Source organism: Sphaeramia orbicularis, chromosome 9, assembly GCF_902148855.1.
Source record: "Sphaeramia orbicularis chromosome 9, fSphaOr1.1, whole genome shotgun sequence".
Lineage (NCBI taxonomy): Eukaryota > Metazoa > Chordata > Actinopteri > Kurtiformes > Apogonidae > Sphaeramia > Sphaeramia orbicularis.
The window spans coordinates 40,473,091-40,489,685 of NC_043965.1; the positions used below are offsets into that span (position 1 = coordinate 40,473,091).

The 16,595-nt window shown below is 36.8% G+C and overlaps 1 protein-coding gene across 1 annotated transcript; it reads left to right on the forward strand.

Annotated features, from left to right (window-relative positions):
* Positions 1 to 10,448: 10,448 nt before the first annotated feature.
* Positions 10,449 to 11,488, forward strand: tcima (transcriptional and immune response regulator a). Its single transcript, XM_030144361.1, has one exon. The coding sequence runs from the start codon at positions 10,590 to 10,592 to the stop codon at positions 10,890 to 10,892; it is 303 nt and encodes a 100-aa protein (XP_030000221.1). The 5' UTR covers positions 10,449 to 10,589; the 3' UTR covers positions 10,893 to 11,488.
* Positions 11,489 to 16,595: the final 5,107 nt, after the last annotated feature.

Genomic DNA, 16,595 nt, shown 5'->3' on the forward strand with positions numbered 1-16,595 from the left:
GAAATGTAATCCATTATTATTATATGTCAGTGTTTACATGTTCCTGCAACCCTCTCGAAGTTCAGAAGATGAATGAATGAAAAAAAAAAATGCTGTAACAGATGAATTAACACGACCAAAACTGTACCCAAGTAGCAGGTCACCAAAAACTGAGTGTCCTCATTTTTCATTTTACTACGACAACAAAAGCACTTGAACACAACACACTGATAATTTCAAATTCACAAGTGGAAAGGTCCATCTTCCCGATTAGCGATGTACCGATCTGGATTTTTTTGCTTCCGATCCAGTTTTTTTAGGATTAATTTTGCTGATACTGTTCTGATACCGATCCGATACTGACTTTTTACAATAAAATTTTGATTTAAATTTGGAGTCATTATTTATAGGTTAAGCTATCATTTTGCTTGAGATCACAGTTAGGCCAAATGTGGAACCTGAACTAAAACAAGTATGACACCTTTGACTCTTAATAACTTTAGTACAATTTTTGCACTTTCCAAATTCATACTGTGGGACAAATTAGAACCTTTGACAACCCGCTTTTGGTGGGCCGTATCTTTGCCATTGCTGTAGCCGGTCTACAGACAGGTCCGTCCAGGTATTATATGGGGGTACATTCCGTGCAGTATGTTAGTGATGCGCACATCAGTGGGTTACTTGTGGGTCGGGCTGGGACAGGTCAAATTATCCACAAAAGCCTGACTTGCGCATCACTACCAGACCTTAAAATGAAAGTGAAATATAGACATTTTACTAATTCCTCTAAGCTTCCCGCTATTGTGCAGCTAATTTTCCTTTCCCCTACCTTTGGAAAACTTTAATTTGAAGGGGCAGGACATGTGTTTAACACCCCACCCCCCAGAACTGGGTCTGGATTGGCCTGATCTTGTGACTGAATCCAATCCGATCTTCTAAAAAGTCCCAGATCTGCAGCAGATATCGATTTGTAGATTGGATCGGAACATCCTCATTCACGGTAGCACAGTGTTTTTCAACACTGGGGTCGGGACCCCACATCACCTGAAATTTCTAGTAATTGCTAAAAAATAAAAAGTAAAAATTACTGATAAAAAAATATATATGGTGAGTTGAGAGACAATCACAATCCATAAAAGACATGACAAACTGTGAAGCTGAAACTGAAGCACCGTGGTACTGTTTATCTTTCAAATGTTCATTGTGGTCAGTTTCAGAAGTCAGCCTTGTAAATCCAAGCTGGACTGACTGTACATATCCTGACCAAAGAAAATAAAATTCTCACTTTGTGCAGTAATCTACACCTGGCTTTTCTGCCTCCGTCCATAATAATATACATTACATAATCTAAATGTCGTCTAAAATCAACGTTTATTTGTAACATAGTATAGCAAACTATTACATGATCAAAAACAAATTAATTTTAGCAAAAACAAATGTCTCCGTTTTGAATGTCTGGGGTCACCAGAAATTTGTGATGTTAAAATGGGGTCACGAGCCAAAAAAAGGTTGGGAACTGCTGCGGTAGCATGTGATGGCAGCATTAGACTTTCCAGAAATGTCCTGCGCTTCCTGCTCCGATGTTGCATAACTCACTAAACAGACGTTTTGGCCGGGTGTTTGCAGCCAAGGACTGATTCCAGTAAGATCCAGCAGTCACATATAAACACAGGCCTTTATTCAGAAATTCACTCTGACAAAGCCTCTGGGGATTCATTATCCATTATTATCCCCTTGGCATTTTATCAGCTTTTACTCCCAGGGTGCTATGAGCCACTTAACTTGTGTTTACCCTCTGTTACTGCTGCCTTTCTATCATCCCCAACAGCTGTTAGTTTGTTTCCATGTTGTACCTGCGGCACTGGACAGGAAGTATTTTACGACCTGAGTATTTACATGTCGTTTAGTGGTAGATTTCCTTCTCAGGATTTCAATAGGTATTTATATCCATCAACAGTGTTCCTAACAAAGGTAGATTCCATTCTTGAGAATTTAATCCGTATTTGTATCGTTATATCAAGGCTGAATATGCCCTAGATTTTATTTTTGGGAATTTAATCAGTATTTTTATCCTCCCAGCTCTGACAAAGACGTAATAAAATTGCTTTTGGTGGAGTCAAATTCTCCCAACTGCTGAACAATGTGAACTGTGAGAATGTATCGGACTTACCTCATGTATTGAACATTTAATCTCAGATATCTGTGACATGAGGAGATTACACAAAGAGAAGAGCAAACAGCAAACCGGGCTTTTCTGAAACACTTTAGGTCCATTTTTGGGGAAAAGCAAACATCCTATTCCAGCTGACGTCTATCATTCAGAATTAATGATTAATTGTCCTTTTACTGTGCATCAGGGTTTGGTCAAAGGTTTGCATCCTACGTCTTTCATGGGAATGGTTTTAACCTTTTACAACAGACTGTGAAAGATGAAACAAAATTGACTTAAATAGTAAATAAATGTAACATTTTTTTGAAAGTAGGCTTGTTTGAATAAATATGAAGTCGAATTAAACATATTTCAATCAATGATGGTTAAAGTTTCAACAGTTAGAGTTGACAACAATCTACTTATGAGTCCATTAAGAGTAAGAAAATACATGTATTTTAGTCACTGATTTCAATCTTCTTATATTTCCACCTGACTTTGTTGCTTTTTTACAATAATATTTAATAAGTTGCTGAAATTTAGTGATTCTTTATTTTTATTATGGGCTATTTATACCATTTATATAGATCTTATGAGCTAATATAATTGTAAATGTACTGACACAATAATATATAATTAATATTATGGCATAAATTACAATTTCATGAAAAAAAATGTTTTAAAATTATTTTAATGGATCCAAATAAATTTTCAGAGATTAGTTTTTATGGTGGAACTGACTGAATTTTTAAAGCTACTTCATAGCCGTAATTTCCAATGGCCACATTTTTACAGTATGTAGTGTAACATGCTATCACTTATTTTTAAAAAAGCAGGACCAAATCAGTAAGTTAAAGTGATTCTATGTATTATTGACTTTCCATCACGTTTCATAACTGCTTATATTGATAGTTGGTCAAAATAACACTGTGTCTTGCCTACAACAACACAAGGTTGTAAAGTATTGGAAAAAATGGGACTTTTTCATCTAATTCATGAATCAATGAATGTACCTTTGACCATTTCTGTGTTTGTTTCTGTTTGTTTTGTTCCTTATACTAAAATAATAATAATAATAATAATAATAATAATAATAATAATAATAATAATAATAATAATTATTATTATTATTATTATTAAGTACAAAAACATAAAAAAATAACACTGTGTCCTCTAATCTTCACATCCTGCATCAGCTGATTGTTTAGCTCTGTTAGCTTAACTATCTTAACTAACTTTTACACTGAAAACAGCCACAGTTAAACCACAAATCACCTCTGTTTTCTATTCAGTTTGTGCTGTCAGTAGCTGAACTAAAGATCTGTTTGGAATTGAACAAACAAGGTCAGAAATGTCACAGTTTAGTCTGAACTTGGATCAACAAATGCAACTTAGCAAAGATAATAACATCCCATAATAACTTTATACCTTCATAAGAAGAATACAACTCCATTCTTTTTATTTAAAGCTGTGTCCAGTGGAGAAAACACTGCTTATAAACATGAATAACTTTTCTTTCTTTACCACTTTATCCACTCATACAACTCAGGATATTACTCGGAGGGAAGGATTTTTGATTGTTTAACAAGAGTACATAGCATTTATTTTTTATTGGAAGTAGATCCAAAGAAGACTTATGCACCTAATGTAGGGCTCAAACCCACAACCCTGAGATTAAGGGTCTCATGCTCTACTGACTGAGCTAACTGGGCTGTTCTATAATTGAAAGGGACTGATATTTACAGCCTGAAAAACACCTTTTTATTTACCACCACAAACATCTACCAGGCTTCAGTTTCATAATCGAACTCAACCATGTAGAAGAAATGCTGCTATTTCAGTGTCAAACTCTATTCTTTTCATTTAGAGCTGTGTCCAGTGGAGAAAGCACTTCTTATTAACACTACTAACTTGTCTTTCTTATGACTAACATATCCACCAATACAATTTAGGAAATTACTCACATTACTTATGAAATGAACAGAATCTGTGCCTGTTTAAGACTAGTTTCAGTTTTGTGTGGTTAGGATTTCCATGGTCTTTGAAAACAACATGGGCTGGAAACACAGTTGATTACTAATTTTTTAACCCATAAGGACCCAACACTATTTTTGTGACAGTTTCCAAATGAATTTTTCTCTATATTTAACCTTCCTTAAGTTATTTACCACCATTTAGTATGAAATAATGTTAATAAAAGCTCAGATTAAAGTTGAGTATCCTCTGTATTTTGCATTTTATCAGCATAAATCAGGTATTTTCCTGATCTTGTAGATTTTCATAAAAGCTCCGATTAAACAAACAGAGAAAACTGAAGAAAGTGAATTTTTCACCAAAATATATCTTTAACTGAACATAAACCCAGTGTGTCCATCCACTGTCATTTATCCAACTCCATGGGTTTTACTGGTGAATCAGTGTTGTAGAAGATGACTGTGTTTCCATGGTAACTACGGAGCCTCTGAACATCCAAATAGGTCATATTTGATGACTATGAAAAGATGACAAACTGTATTTTACACCAGTTATTTACATGGATTGATAGGATTAGTGGATCAACAGGTATTAAACAGTTCAGATCAGTAGATGGTTTTCATCTGCTAATTTAAACCCAAATAATTCACGAGTGATTATGCAACAGCGGTCATTTTTGCGAAATACTCTGCCTTGCGTATTTACTTCGATCCCCAAAATCTAACTGTGAGAGAATAAAAAGAAATAAAAAAAGAAAACGTTGCATGTAATTTTTGTTTCCTTTTAACTCGGTTTCGTATGTCGGGGTAATCATCAGTACACTGCTGGAACACTGATTACTTATAATTTCAGGGGAAAACTCAGATATTATTGAGTTGTCTGTGGATTTTCCATGCGTAATAATGTGGGTACCGGGAAAAAAAAACTGAAAGAGAAAGACAGAATTCAGATAGAAACCACACATGCCTGTATTCCATGTGGATTTTTGTATGTGGGTCAAAAATGTCTTTTTACTGAAAAATAGTTTATCTTTTCTCTTAGTAAATATTTATTCTTAAAACAAACCCAAAGTGCTTCCAAACTTACTTCATAACATTAGTCTACATCTGGTTTCCCCTCTGTCCTGTTTTTAGGAACCAGATTCATAGAAGTACTCATATAGATCCTGTAGAGGAAGAGTTTGACACGTTGGAAATATTGACACCTGACAATCGATACCTGACAGTAAATAAGCTACAGCTAAGACTTGTTATCTTATCTTGGACCCTCACTAAGTGTTTAAAAGTTCAAAGTGACATCAATTCTCCTGGATGTTAACTGTACTGATTTGTGAGAGGATCTGTCCTACAGTCTCAGACTTGGAAAGAAAGTGGAAAAACTAAAACTAACACTCAAAGCCACAATACGTCAAGTCCACCGTATAATTACACTTCTGTCTTGTTTAAAGCTAAGGCAGTGTTTTTCAACCTTGGGGTTGCCTGAAATTTCTAGTAATTAGTCTTTTTTTTTTCATTAATAAAAAATATATGGCGAGTTGAGACAGACAATTACAACACTGGGTTACAAAAAAATGTTTTTTGCAAGTTGTCTAGGTTTTTTCAACTGAATTAGGACCATTTTGCACCGCTAAATCCAAAAATGACAGCTGTTTTTCTCAATCAGGTCAGGTTTTTTTTTACTTATTTGATTTTGAAAAATTTGATCTTCTCCCAAAATTGATTACATTTTTGTGACTTTATCAGTTGATTTTTTATATAGTTCTCACCCAAAATAGGTTTTAAGAGAAAAAAAAAATCATTTTCTAACAGGATTCCTGTTAGGTACAATGGTGTATTCACCGCAGATGTAGCAGAATACGTCAGGCTTATTTTTGCAAGATCTTCTAGTCGAAGCCATTTCATTCACCTGTAATATTTAAAAAAACATTAATCATAAATTGGCAAAAGTAAAATCTTCAGAACTCGTTAATTGCAAGAAATACGAAAGAATTTTGTATCATATGATGTGAAAATGCCCATAAATGTAAGCAAAAATGTTCAAAAGCCAATATGTAGCATAGTTCAGAAAGTTGACCTGATTGAGCAAAATTAATGTGATTTTTGGATTCAGCACACCAAAATTATCCTAAATCAGCTCAAAAAACTTAAACAATAAATTTGTTATTGACCAGTGTAATTCATAAAAGACATGACAAACTGTGAAACTGAAACTGAAGCACTGTGGTTCTGTTTATCTTTCAAATGTTCATTGTGGTCAGTTTCAGATGCTGCAGCTCTTTCATAATTCATAGTTTGAGTTCTTGTTTGTTCAGTATTAATTGTCAGCCTTGTAAATCCAAGCTGGACTGACTGTACATATCCTGACCAAGGAAAATCAAATTCTCACTTTGTGCAGTAATCTACACCTGGATTTTCTGCCTCCGTCCATAATAATATACATTATATAGACTAAATGTCGTCTAAAATGAAAGTTTTTTTGTAACATAGTATAGCAAACTATTATATGAACAACTAGAAGCACTCGGAGAGTGCAGACCTCCTCCAAGGCAGATCAGTACCCCGGATTTGGATGAAAATTTCCGGAAATGTTGATACTGGCACAAGGAACATTTCCTGTTCATTCAACATTTCCTGAAATTTTTCATCCAAGTCCGTCCATAACTTTTTGAGTTATCTTGCACACAGACAGATAGACAGACAGACAAACCGATGCAACAACAACATAATCCTTGGCGGAGGTAAAAACAAATTAATTTACCAAAAAAAAATGTCTGGGGTCGCCCGAAATTTGTGATGTTAAAATGTTTTCACGCGCCATAAAAGGTTGGGACCACTGATCTAAGGTCTGAACTGGGTTAACATTATGTTCTCCGGCTGGTTCTTGACCGCTCGGATTCATTTTATCTTATATTTTGAAACTCAAACAGCTATTTACAAAGAAGAATCAAATATCAGGTTTACATTTGACCATTAACCTGTTTCTCTTGACACCAAAAGGAGATTCAGGATATTTCAGTCTTTTCTGAGGAGTAATGTTACTGTTATCGTCCTGTCTCACTTCACTTCAGATAATGAATATCAACTCAGAGATAAATGCTGTGCTCATTACAGAGGCTGTAAAAAAAAAAAAAAAAAAGACTGGAGTTAGGTAACATTCCTGTTGCGTCCCAAACTGTGGGTCATGACATAAGTTTGGAGGATTTCAAAACCTCCGATAAAAAGTCTTTGATTTTTATTAAAGCCATAAAACCTAGTATGTGTAACAAAGTTCTGGTAGCTGAGTGCAGTAGATGTTGAGCCAAGCTTAAATCGATAAAATACTCTGGATGTTGATTTGAGAGTGGGTTAGTATCACATTTTATCACCTTAAGAACAGAACAGCCATAAAGAAATGGAGTAAATACAGTCGGCTGGTCCAGATAGATAATGCTAATCAAACTAATAACATAATGCAAACCTCAGCATGTCAGCTTTATTTTACTTTACCATGATCTTATCTGTGACCTAGACTCTATTTTAGGAGCATTCGGGCCTGTACTTATGCAATTTGAGCCAAAGTGGGAAGTTCAGCATCTGTTTAAAGGAACCTTATCGCTTAAGGATTACACAAGGGAGTAAACCTACTGTCTCCAGAGGATCCTTCCCAATGGGGAAAAATGACAGCGCCTTTAACCCTGGTTAAATTTAGTGTGTCTTGTTTTGATAAAGTATGAATGCTTGGTGCGGACAGGAGAATAGGGTCAGCGGCTCAAGGCTTCTGTTTCCGTCTGCACGCTCAAATCTCATTGTGCATTGCTTGTCCCTGGTGTCTCGGTACAGCTTTGAGGTCGTAAATATGTCACTTCCACCGACCGGAACAGCAGTGACATTCTCCACTGTCATGCCAGCTTGAGACAGAAAAGTGTCCTGTGGCGACACATTGTTCACACAAACCTGGAAAACAAAGCTGTCAGCGAGTATCTGGGTATTGTTACACTTCTGCAAGGATCTTTGGCTTATTGTTCAACTCGGCACACAAAGTCAATGCCACATGCCGGGCATTCCGTCTATGAGCTTCATTCAACAGGGATCTGAAAAAAAAAAAAAAAAAAACAAAACACTTCCTGCGGTACTTAAGGCCATTGCTCATGACTTTCTTTTTCCATATAAGGCAGAGAAGTTGTGGTCACACTTACTGAAAGGACATTTTTGGGCAAATGAAGTTTTTTTTTTTTAGAATCTGATTGACAGCTACAGTGTTGTTTATGTGGAGAGTCTCTTCTTAGGGGGGAACGCCTTACAGCCTTATCAGCACAGATCAGATGGGCTGCATCGGCTTGCAGGTCAAGTCGAGTTGTAAACACAAGCTATTAACCCTCCCACCTGAAGGTAAACATGCAAGACGAATACTTCAGCAATGCTAACGGGAAAAAGGAATCATCTGGAGTGGTTATGGGAATGTTAAAAATGAACATGAATAGCTATAAGGTACAAAAATAACGAAAGCCGCAAATACTCAAATTAATAAAAACTATTGGAAACAATTAGCACAGTGTTAGTGGAGTTTGAGTCAGTGTATAAAAGGATGGGAAATGGAAAAGGACAGATTCAGTAAACACCACTCTGTAACAGAACAAACAACTTTATTTGGGTTATTCCAAGTTTATACATTTCATCGTGAGTGAAACACACAGAGGAGCTGAGAACTTAAGCCTCAGCTGTTACATGCATGTCCTGTTACTAGTGATAAACATATTTGAATTCTCCTGACGCTGAGATGGTAGGAAATTGATCCAACACTGCAGAGAGGTCTTTAAACGCATCATACTATAGACCAGGGATGTCAAACTCATTTTAGTTTAGGGGCCACATTCAGCCCAAATTGATCTAAAGTGGGCTGGACAAGTAAAACAATAGCAGAATAACCTGTAAATAATGACGACTCCAACTTTTTCCTCTTTGTTTTAGTGCAGTCAAAATTAAATTATAAAAATATGTACATTTGCAAACTATCCAAACAAAAATGATGTGAACAATGTGAAAAACAAAATGAAATTTCTTGAGAAAAAAATAAGTGCAATTTTAACAATATTACACCTCAACTTACCATTTATACATGCATAATACGGATTGGATCTACAAAGGCACAAAATATTTAATAACAGGAAGAATAGTTAATCATTAAAATTTCACTTTCAAAATTTCAGGTTTTTTGCATTGTATTGTTAAAGCATTGTTTGTAAATGTTAATATTTTCATCATTTAATGTAAGTTTTTACTCTAAAACAAAGAGAAAAATTTGGAGTTGTCCTTACTTATTTATAGATGTCATGTAATATTATGTTTTTCACATTAAACTAAGAAAATCTGGAGTCATTATTTATAGGTTATTATGCTATTATTTTAGTTGAGATCACATTGGTCTGTATGTGGAACCTGAACAAAAACGACTACGACATCCTTGATTGTTAATATCTTAAGTGTAATTTTTGTTGATGCATCCTGCGGGCCGGATTGGACCCTTTGGCGGGCCACATTTGGCCCCCGGGCCGCATGTTTGACACCCCTGCTATAGACCATGGGTCAGTTTTTATAATAATATCAAGGATGAATGTTTAAAAAAAAAAAAAAGAGTGAAAGTGGTCACTAGAGGTGTTATCGCAGTGAATTTCATAGTGAAATTGACTTATTTTTGCAGTCCATGAGGGACAGTCTAAGTGTGGACCTGGTATTTGGTTAAATGCAGTTCCATTCTCATGCAAGAGTCTGGGCTGATATCACTGGTCTACAATTTTTTAGAAATGATTTGCTTCAGACATTAAATGTGCTAAATGTTACGTATTTTAATAAGATTAATTGGAAAATAAATGACAAAAGTGCCGGTTTGCTGATGTTTTCAAGGTATATGATTAAGTGTTATTACACATATATATTGGTTTATGTACATTTATATAATAGTTTTATAAATCTTCCACTAAATAGAACCTGTAAAGTGAATGTATTCTAATGTGCAGACAGTGTTTTGAAGTAGATCTTGTAGCTCTGAGACAAATATTCCTTTTGAGTCAAACCCATTCTCTCGTTAATTCTTGAATTTCACATTTTGACCCAAGGCTGTATCTTGGAAAGTTCAACCAACCAGCATTTTTGACTTGATTTTTCTATATCAGTGACTCTCATGTGGTAAAATTTCATTACTTCTATTCTGGAAGCATTTTCCTTGCAGACCAGTGTATTTTACTCAGTAGTTTCATCATTCAGATGCATTGACAGTGTGTTGGAGGCGGTGCCTGCCTCTCCTGCTGATGTCACAGTGTGTCCAGGCCCAGTAAAGCTCCCACCTCAGCTCTATAAATACCTCAGCCTCAGCTCTGCGCACTCACTCAGCCGCTCCAGCGCCTACAGTTCAGCCGCTCCGCCAAAGCACAGTGCGCACAGCAACTCATCCGCTGAGTTGGGAGCCACTCGGAGCTGCGAAACAACATCCACCGAAGAACCGACAAGGAAACATGTCGACCTACGTGTCCTACGAATGCCGCCGGGTCAGCCCTTCTGTCCACGGCAACAAGTTTGACACGGCGCACCGCAAAAAGGCCGTGGCCAACATCTTCGAGAACGTCAACCAGGACGCGCTGATGAGGCTCTTCCAGAAAACGGGCGACATGAAGGCGGAGGAGAGGGTGAGGAGCATCTTCTCCTACACCCAGGACCCGGAGGAGACGGCCCGGGCCCTGATGGCTCTGAAGCAGCGGAAGAAGGACAAGTTCCTGCAGATCGCAGGGATGGTCCGACAGCTGCTCAAAGTGCGCTGACTGTCCGCAGCTCTGGCACCGCCTGTGTCTGTCTGTCTGGCACTCGGCTCGTGGTTGAGCTGAATGTGAAAATACTCCCAACATGACTGGGTCACCGCCTCAGGTGCAGCTACACCTGTCTTCTGGAGAGGAGCGTCAGGTGCGGAGGTGAAGCCGGACCCGGCCGCCCCCCGGGGCGCACCATGCGGCTGGAGCCGCACTGTGGACGGAGGGGAGAGAGGAGAACCTGCTGTGAACACGGAGAGCAGGAGAACATGACTGGGGATATATGTCTGCCCTGAAACTTGAATTCATGAATGCATTCCTGTGGATGCTTGACTGTGAAGACACCTTGTCCAGGTGTCCATCACTTTGGTGATGCTGATGAACAACAGCTGCAATAGAAGAGACTCAGTGCCGAAGAACCTGCCTATGAATGCCTGTCCTGAACACATGCCTTGTCTCTTACTTCACTTTGTTATAAGACAAATAATCATTAGTGGCCACTAATGTGTTTGTCACAAAAATGTTATTATGACACAATGATTTGCATTTGTTGCATTTATGAAATGTTCCTTTGTTATTTTATAATAAATTATTGCATTATATACAAATGGTATCAGTGTTTGTGCTTCTCATTCACACCATACACTCAGTCACCTTTGTTATTGTAGTAGTGTGACGTTAAGGGCATCAGCTGCCATCAGTCAGGTTATACGTAAAACAGTGATCCTGTTTACCTGTAGGAGGAGACTTTTATCAGCAGGAGATAATAGGATTAGTTTAAGGGTTGAATTAGGAGGATGAACAGATGAAAAAGTCAGAAAAGACTCACTTTTTGATATAAAATATAGATAATTCCACAGGATGCAAAGGTGGAGTAATGTGTGGTCTCAGAGATGATTTGAAGGCATATATAGTAAGTGCCCAGTCTTGGTGTGATACATGTGACAGATTTGAGCCATCTGCTGAGCAGCAGCTGTGACCTGTGTATGGGTCATTAACAGGGAAAGCCCTCAAGTCCAACTATTGTAAATCACCACAGAAATGGGAAACTGACGTGTCTGAATTTAACTCACACTTTTACTATTAGCATAATGCAACATCTCATGATGATTCACGTGATGTGGATTAATCTAAAATTCCTCTCTTCATCCATGTCTTTGTGTTTTCTTGACTCTGAGGCACAAAGGGCGTTTGAAGGAGCAGAGTTACTCATGTGAGGATGCGGTTAACCTTCATCGGGTTTCCCTCATTGTATGCCTCACCAGACCGGCGTGAACCAGTTTAGCTCGGGTTGGGCTGACAGGGTGGGGGTGGGGGGAGCCGATGACTCTCTCCACACAGTGTGTTTGCATTGGAGTCTATTTAATCATCCTTGCTGTCTAGATAAGAGCCTGTCTAAGTAGCATTACAAGGGTTAGACCTTTGAGATGCTGCCTTCCTCACCCTCTGATTCATTCCTCTCAGAGGCAGCGTGTTGACCCCTCCATCACTGCTAGCATCTTGTACATTCATCCCCCTCTTATGACCCTTTTGGTGTGTTTTTCAGCTCTTCATCAGGAGTTGGGTGTTTACAAAAGCTTTACTGCAGACACAGATGACTTCGGTGGATGCCTGCTAATCTGCTTGCTTTGATAGTCCCCCTACCGGCTCAAACCAGTTAACTGGGTTGTTGTTGCATGACGACATCTGACTGGATGCACCTCCCGCATGTGCTGACAGATACGGCATGCCTGGATATCAGACGCCCTGGGGTGGGGGAAGTCTCAGGTGTATAATCACTTGTGACTGGTAAGAGTGTCTTTTCACTGACGCCAGAAACTAATTATCTACAGCGTTTCAGATTACCCCTATTCGACTTGAATCTTCAACAATTTTTTTTTTTTACACTATCTTTATATTTTAGCCTTGAATTCACATTTCACCTCCTTATCTTATTTGACAAACATGTCATCTATTTTTGCTCCTCTATCTTTATCACCTGTCCTCCCTTTGTTTGGCTCGTGTATCTCACACCAGGCAGCTTTTTTTATTGCCCCCCACCCCCAACCCCTCTTTCCCTTTTAGGCTTTATCCAATTGTTAAGAAAAAAGAAAGCAAGGTAAAGGCAATTGTCTTGGCTGCCTTTGCTGTGTTGGCAGCGGTGTGCTCTGTTGGACCCGGGCCTGTCCTCTCCCACCCTCTTCCTGCCTTTCATCGGCCCCGGCGAAGGCTTTGAAGTCAGCAGACACTGTGGCAGACAGAGTTGGAGGTTGGAGGATAGTAACCGCAGAGAGAGGAACCTACAGAGGGACCAGGAGGGTGGAGATGTGCATAGACTACAGCCACGGAGGCAATAAAATGACATAAAAGAGAAGAGAACAAAGCTAATGGCTCTGATGCTTTATGTAGGTTTCATTCATGTATGACTGAAAACTATACACAGATCAATAAATCATGAAGCTAACGTTAAGCTGTCAGCCGGAAAAGAGGATAATTAAGCATGGTTTGAAAATGCAGCAATCAACAGTATACAATGAATACAAATTAATCATATATAGCGGTGTTTTTCAACCTAGGGGTCGGGACCCCACATGCAGTCGCCTGGAATTCAAATGGAGTCGCCTGAAATTTCTAGTAATTGAGAAAAAATTACAGCTTACTAATAAAAATTTACATTATATAGCCTAAAAGTTGCCTAAAATTAACATTTATTTGCAACATATTATAGCAAACTATGACACGATCAAAAACAAATTAATTTTAGCAAATAAAATGTTTCCATTAAGAATGTCTGGGGTCGCCTGAAATTTCTAATAATTTATATTAAAAAAAATAAATAAATAAAACTTACTAATAAAAATTACATTATATAGACTAAATGTTGTCTAAAATTAACATTTATGTGCAACATAGTATAGCAAACTATTACACGATCAAAAACAAATTAATTTTAGCTAATAAAAGGTCTCTGTTTTGAATGTCTAGGGTTGCCTGAAATTTCTAATAATTTGTAAAAAAAAAAATTAAAACTTACTAATAAAAATTATATTATATAGACAAAATGTTGTCTAAAATTAACATTTATGTGCAACATAATATAGCAAACTGTTACACGATCAAAAACAAATTAATTTTTGCTAATAAAATGTCTCCATTTTGAATGTCTGGGGTTGCCTGAAATTTCTAATAATTTATAAAAAAAAATATTAAAACTTACTAATAAAAATTACATTATATAGACTAAATGTTGTCTAAAATTAACATTTATTTGCAACATAGTATAGCAAACTATGACACGATCAAAAACAAATTAATTTTGGCAAATAAAATGTGTCCGTTTTGAATGTCTGGAGTCACCTGAAATTTCTAACAATTTATAAAAAAGATATAACAACTTACTAATAAAAATGACATTATATAGTCTAACTGTTGTCTAAACTTAACGTTTATTTGCAACATATTATAGCAAACTATTACACGATCAAAAACAAATTAATTTGGCTAATAAAATGTCTCTGTTTTGAATGTCTTGGGTCACCTGAAATTTCTAATAATTAAAAAAAAAAAAACTTAAAACTTACTAAAAAAATTTACATTATATAGTCTAACTGTTGTCTAAAATTAACGTTTATTTGCAACATATTATAGCAAACTATTACACGATCAAAAACAAATTAATTTTGCCAAATAAAATGTCTCCGTTTTGAAATTTCTGACGTTAAAATGGGGTCACGAGCCAAAAAAGGTTGGGAACCACTGATATATAGGCTATATTTTGTTATATCTAAGGAGCTTATAGAAACATGCATAAAGGTTACATAAGACTAGTTATTTAAAGATGCTCCCATTTTTTTATTACAAGCATGTATTTATGATAAAATCCAACACCGCATCGCAACAAAGAGACAAAGAAAATGCCCCGTAAAGCAGAAAGAATCAGCTATTGAGCGATTTAACCCTGTTTGAGCAAGATCCATCCTGCTCAGGTTAAGGTTAAAACTGACTTCTCTTTCTTATAAATGCAGCCAGTGGTAGATAAAGAAAGAGAAAGAAGGAAACCAGGGGAGGGGAGGGGGGGAGAGAGCTGCTAGATTAGTGATTACAGTGCAGGGAGTGGCAGTCAGTCACCGATTCCAGCGCAGACCGGTTCAAACCGAAGTCTGTGATGAGGAACTAAGCATGAGCTGTACAAAGGCTTAGGATTAGTCAGCGTTGGACTGGAAGATCCCTGCCGTAAAAAATCAGCTGCCCTCCACATAAGTCAGCGTCTTGTTTGATGAAACGGTTTATGCTGTGACACTTGGCTGCAGTCACATTAACAAAAGCCTCCCTTTAATACTATATTTAGATGATTTTATCAGAAACAAAGCAGAGCTGTTGGACATTTCCTGAAAAAGGCAACAAAAACACATCCATAATAGGGCAGTCAGTGACAAAAATGATTATATTCACATTTATCAGACAGCTCTACAGATTTTTCTTAATACTCACGTTGCTTATTTAAAGAGGCTTTTTAAACACATGTGGAGGTTACGGTCAGCCACCCACCACAAGCTCAGGAGGCTCCAGAGGTTTTAATGCAGTGTTTTTTTGGATTTAACTTCCTAAGACCCAGCAGAAGAAAAGTTTAGGCTTTTTTACATTAAATCAGGGGCGTCAAACTCATTTTCTTTTTTTTTCAGCTTCTATATTCAGCTCAATTTGATCTCCAGTGGGCCAGAACCAGTAAAATAATCGCGGAATAGCCTATAAATAATGACAACTCCAGATGTTTAAGTGCAAAAAAACCAAAAAAAACAAAAAAACATTAAATGATGAAACTATTTCTATCCAAAACAAAAAAGATGTGAAAACCCTGAAATAACTGAAAGTTCGGAAGAAAAATAAGCACAATTTTATCAATATTATGCCTCAGCTTATGATTTCTACATGTGCATTACAGATTAGAGCTATCAAGGCACAAAACAAGCAGATTATTGTTAAAATTGCACTTGTTTTTCTTTAGACATTCCAGGTTGTTCATATTTGTTCAGGTTATTGACATTTTATTATTAAAGGTTATCAGAATTTAATGTTCTTTGCAATAAATAAAGAGGGAAAAAAAAATGGTGTTGCCATTATTTAAAAGCATAATATCATATTATTTTTTTTACATTAAACCAGAAGAAAATTTGGAGTCATTATTTCTAGGTTATTATGCTGTTATTTTTGAGTTTGATGCCCTTGACTGTTAATATCTTTAGGGTAATTTTTGCATTTTGCACTTTGTAAATTCATCTTGATTGGACCCTTTGGCGGGCCAGTTTTGGACCCCGGGCCGCATGTTTGACACCTGTGCATTAAAGTATTGACTTGATTGGAAATGCCATGATGCAACAATTTTTTCAGATACATTTTTACCCTGCCCCAAAAGGGTATTGGTTTTGGTTCAGTTTGTTTGTTTCTTTGTTTGTTAGCTCTCTAGCAGCAAAACTATTAGTCGAATTCATACCAAGTTGGGTTTATATATTGCCAGTGACCCAGAATAGATCTGATTACATTTTGGAAACCTTAGGTGAAAGTTAAAATTTTTTATGAATTTTTATTTTTATTTTTTTTTTCCCATTTAATTATATTGGGCGAAATTTGAAATGCCTGTAGCAGCAAAACTATTGATTGATTTGATACCAAATTGGGTTCATAGATTGCCAGTGATGCAGAATAGATGTCATTACATTTTGGGAAATGTAGGTCAATGGT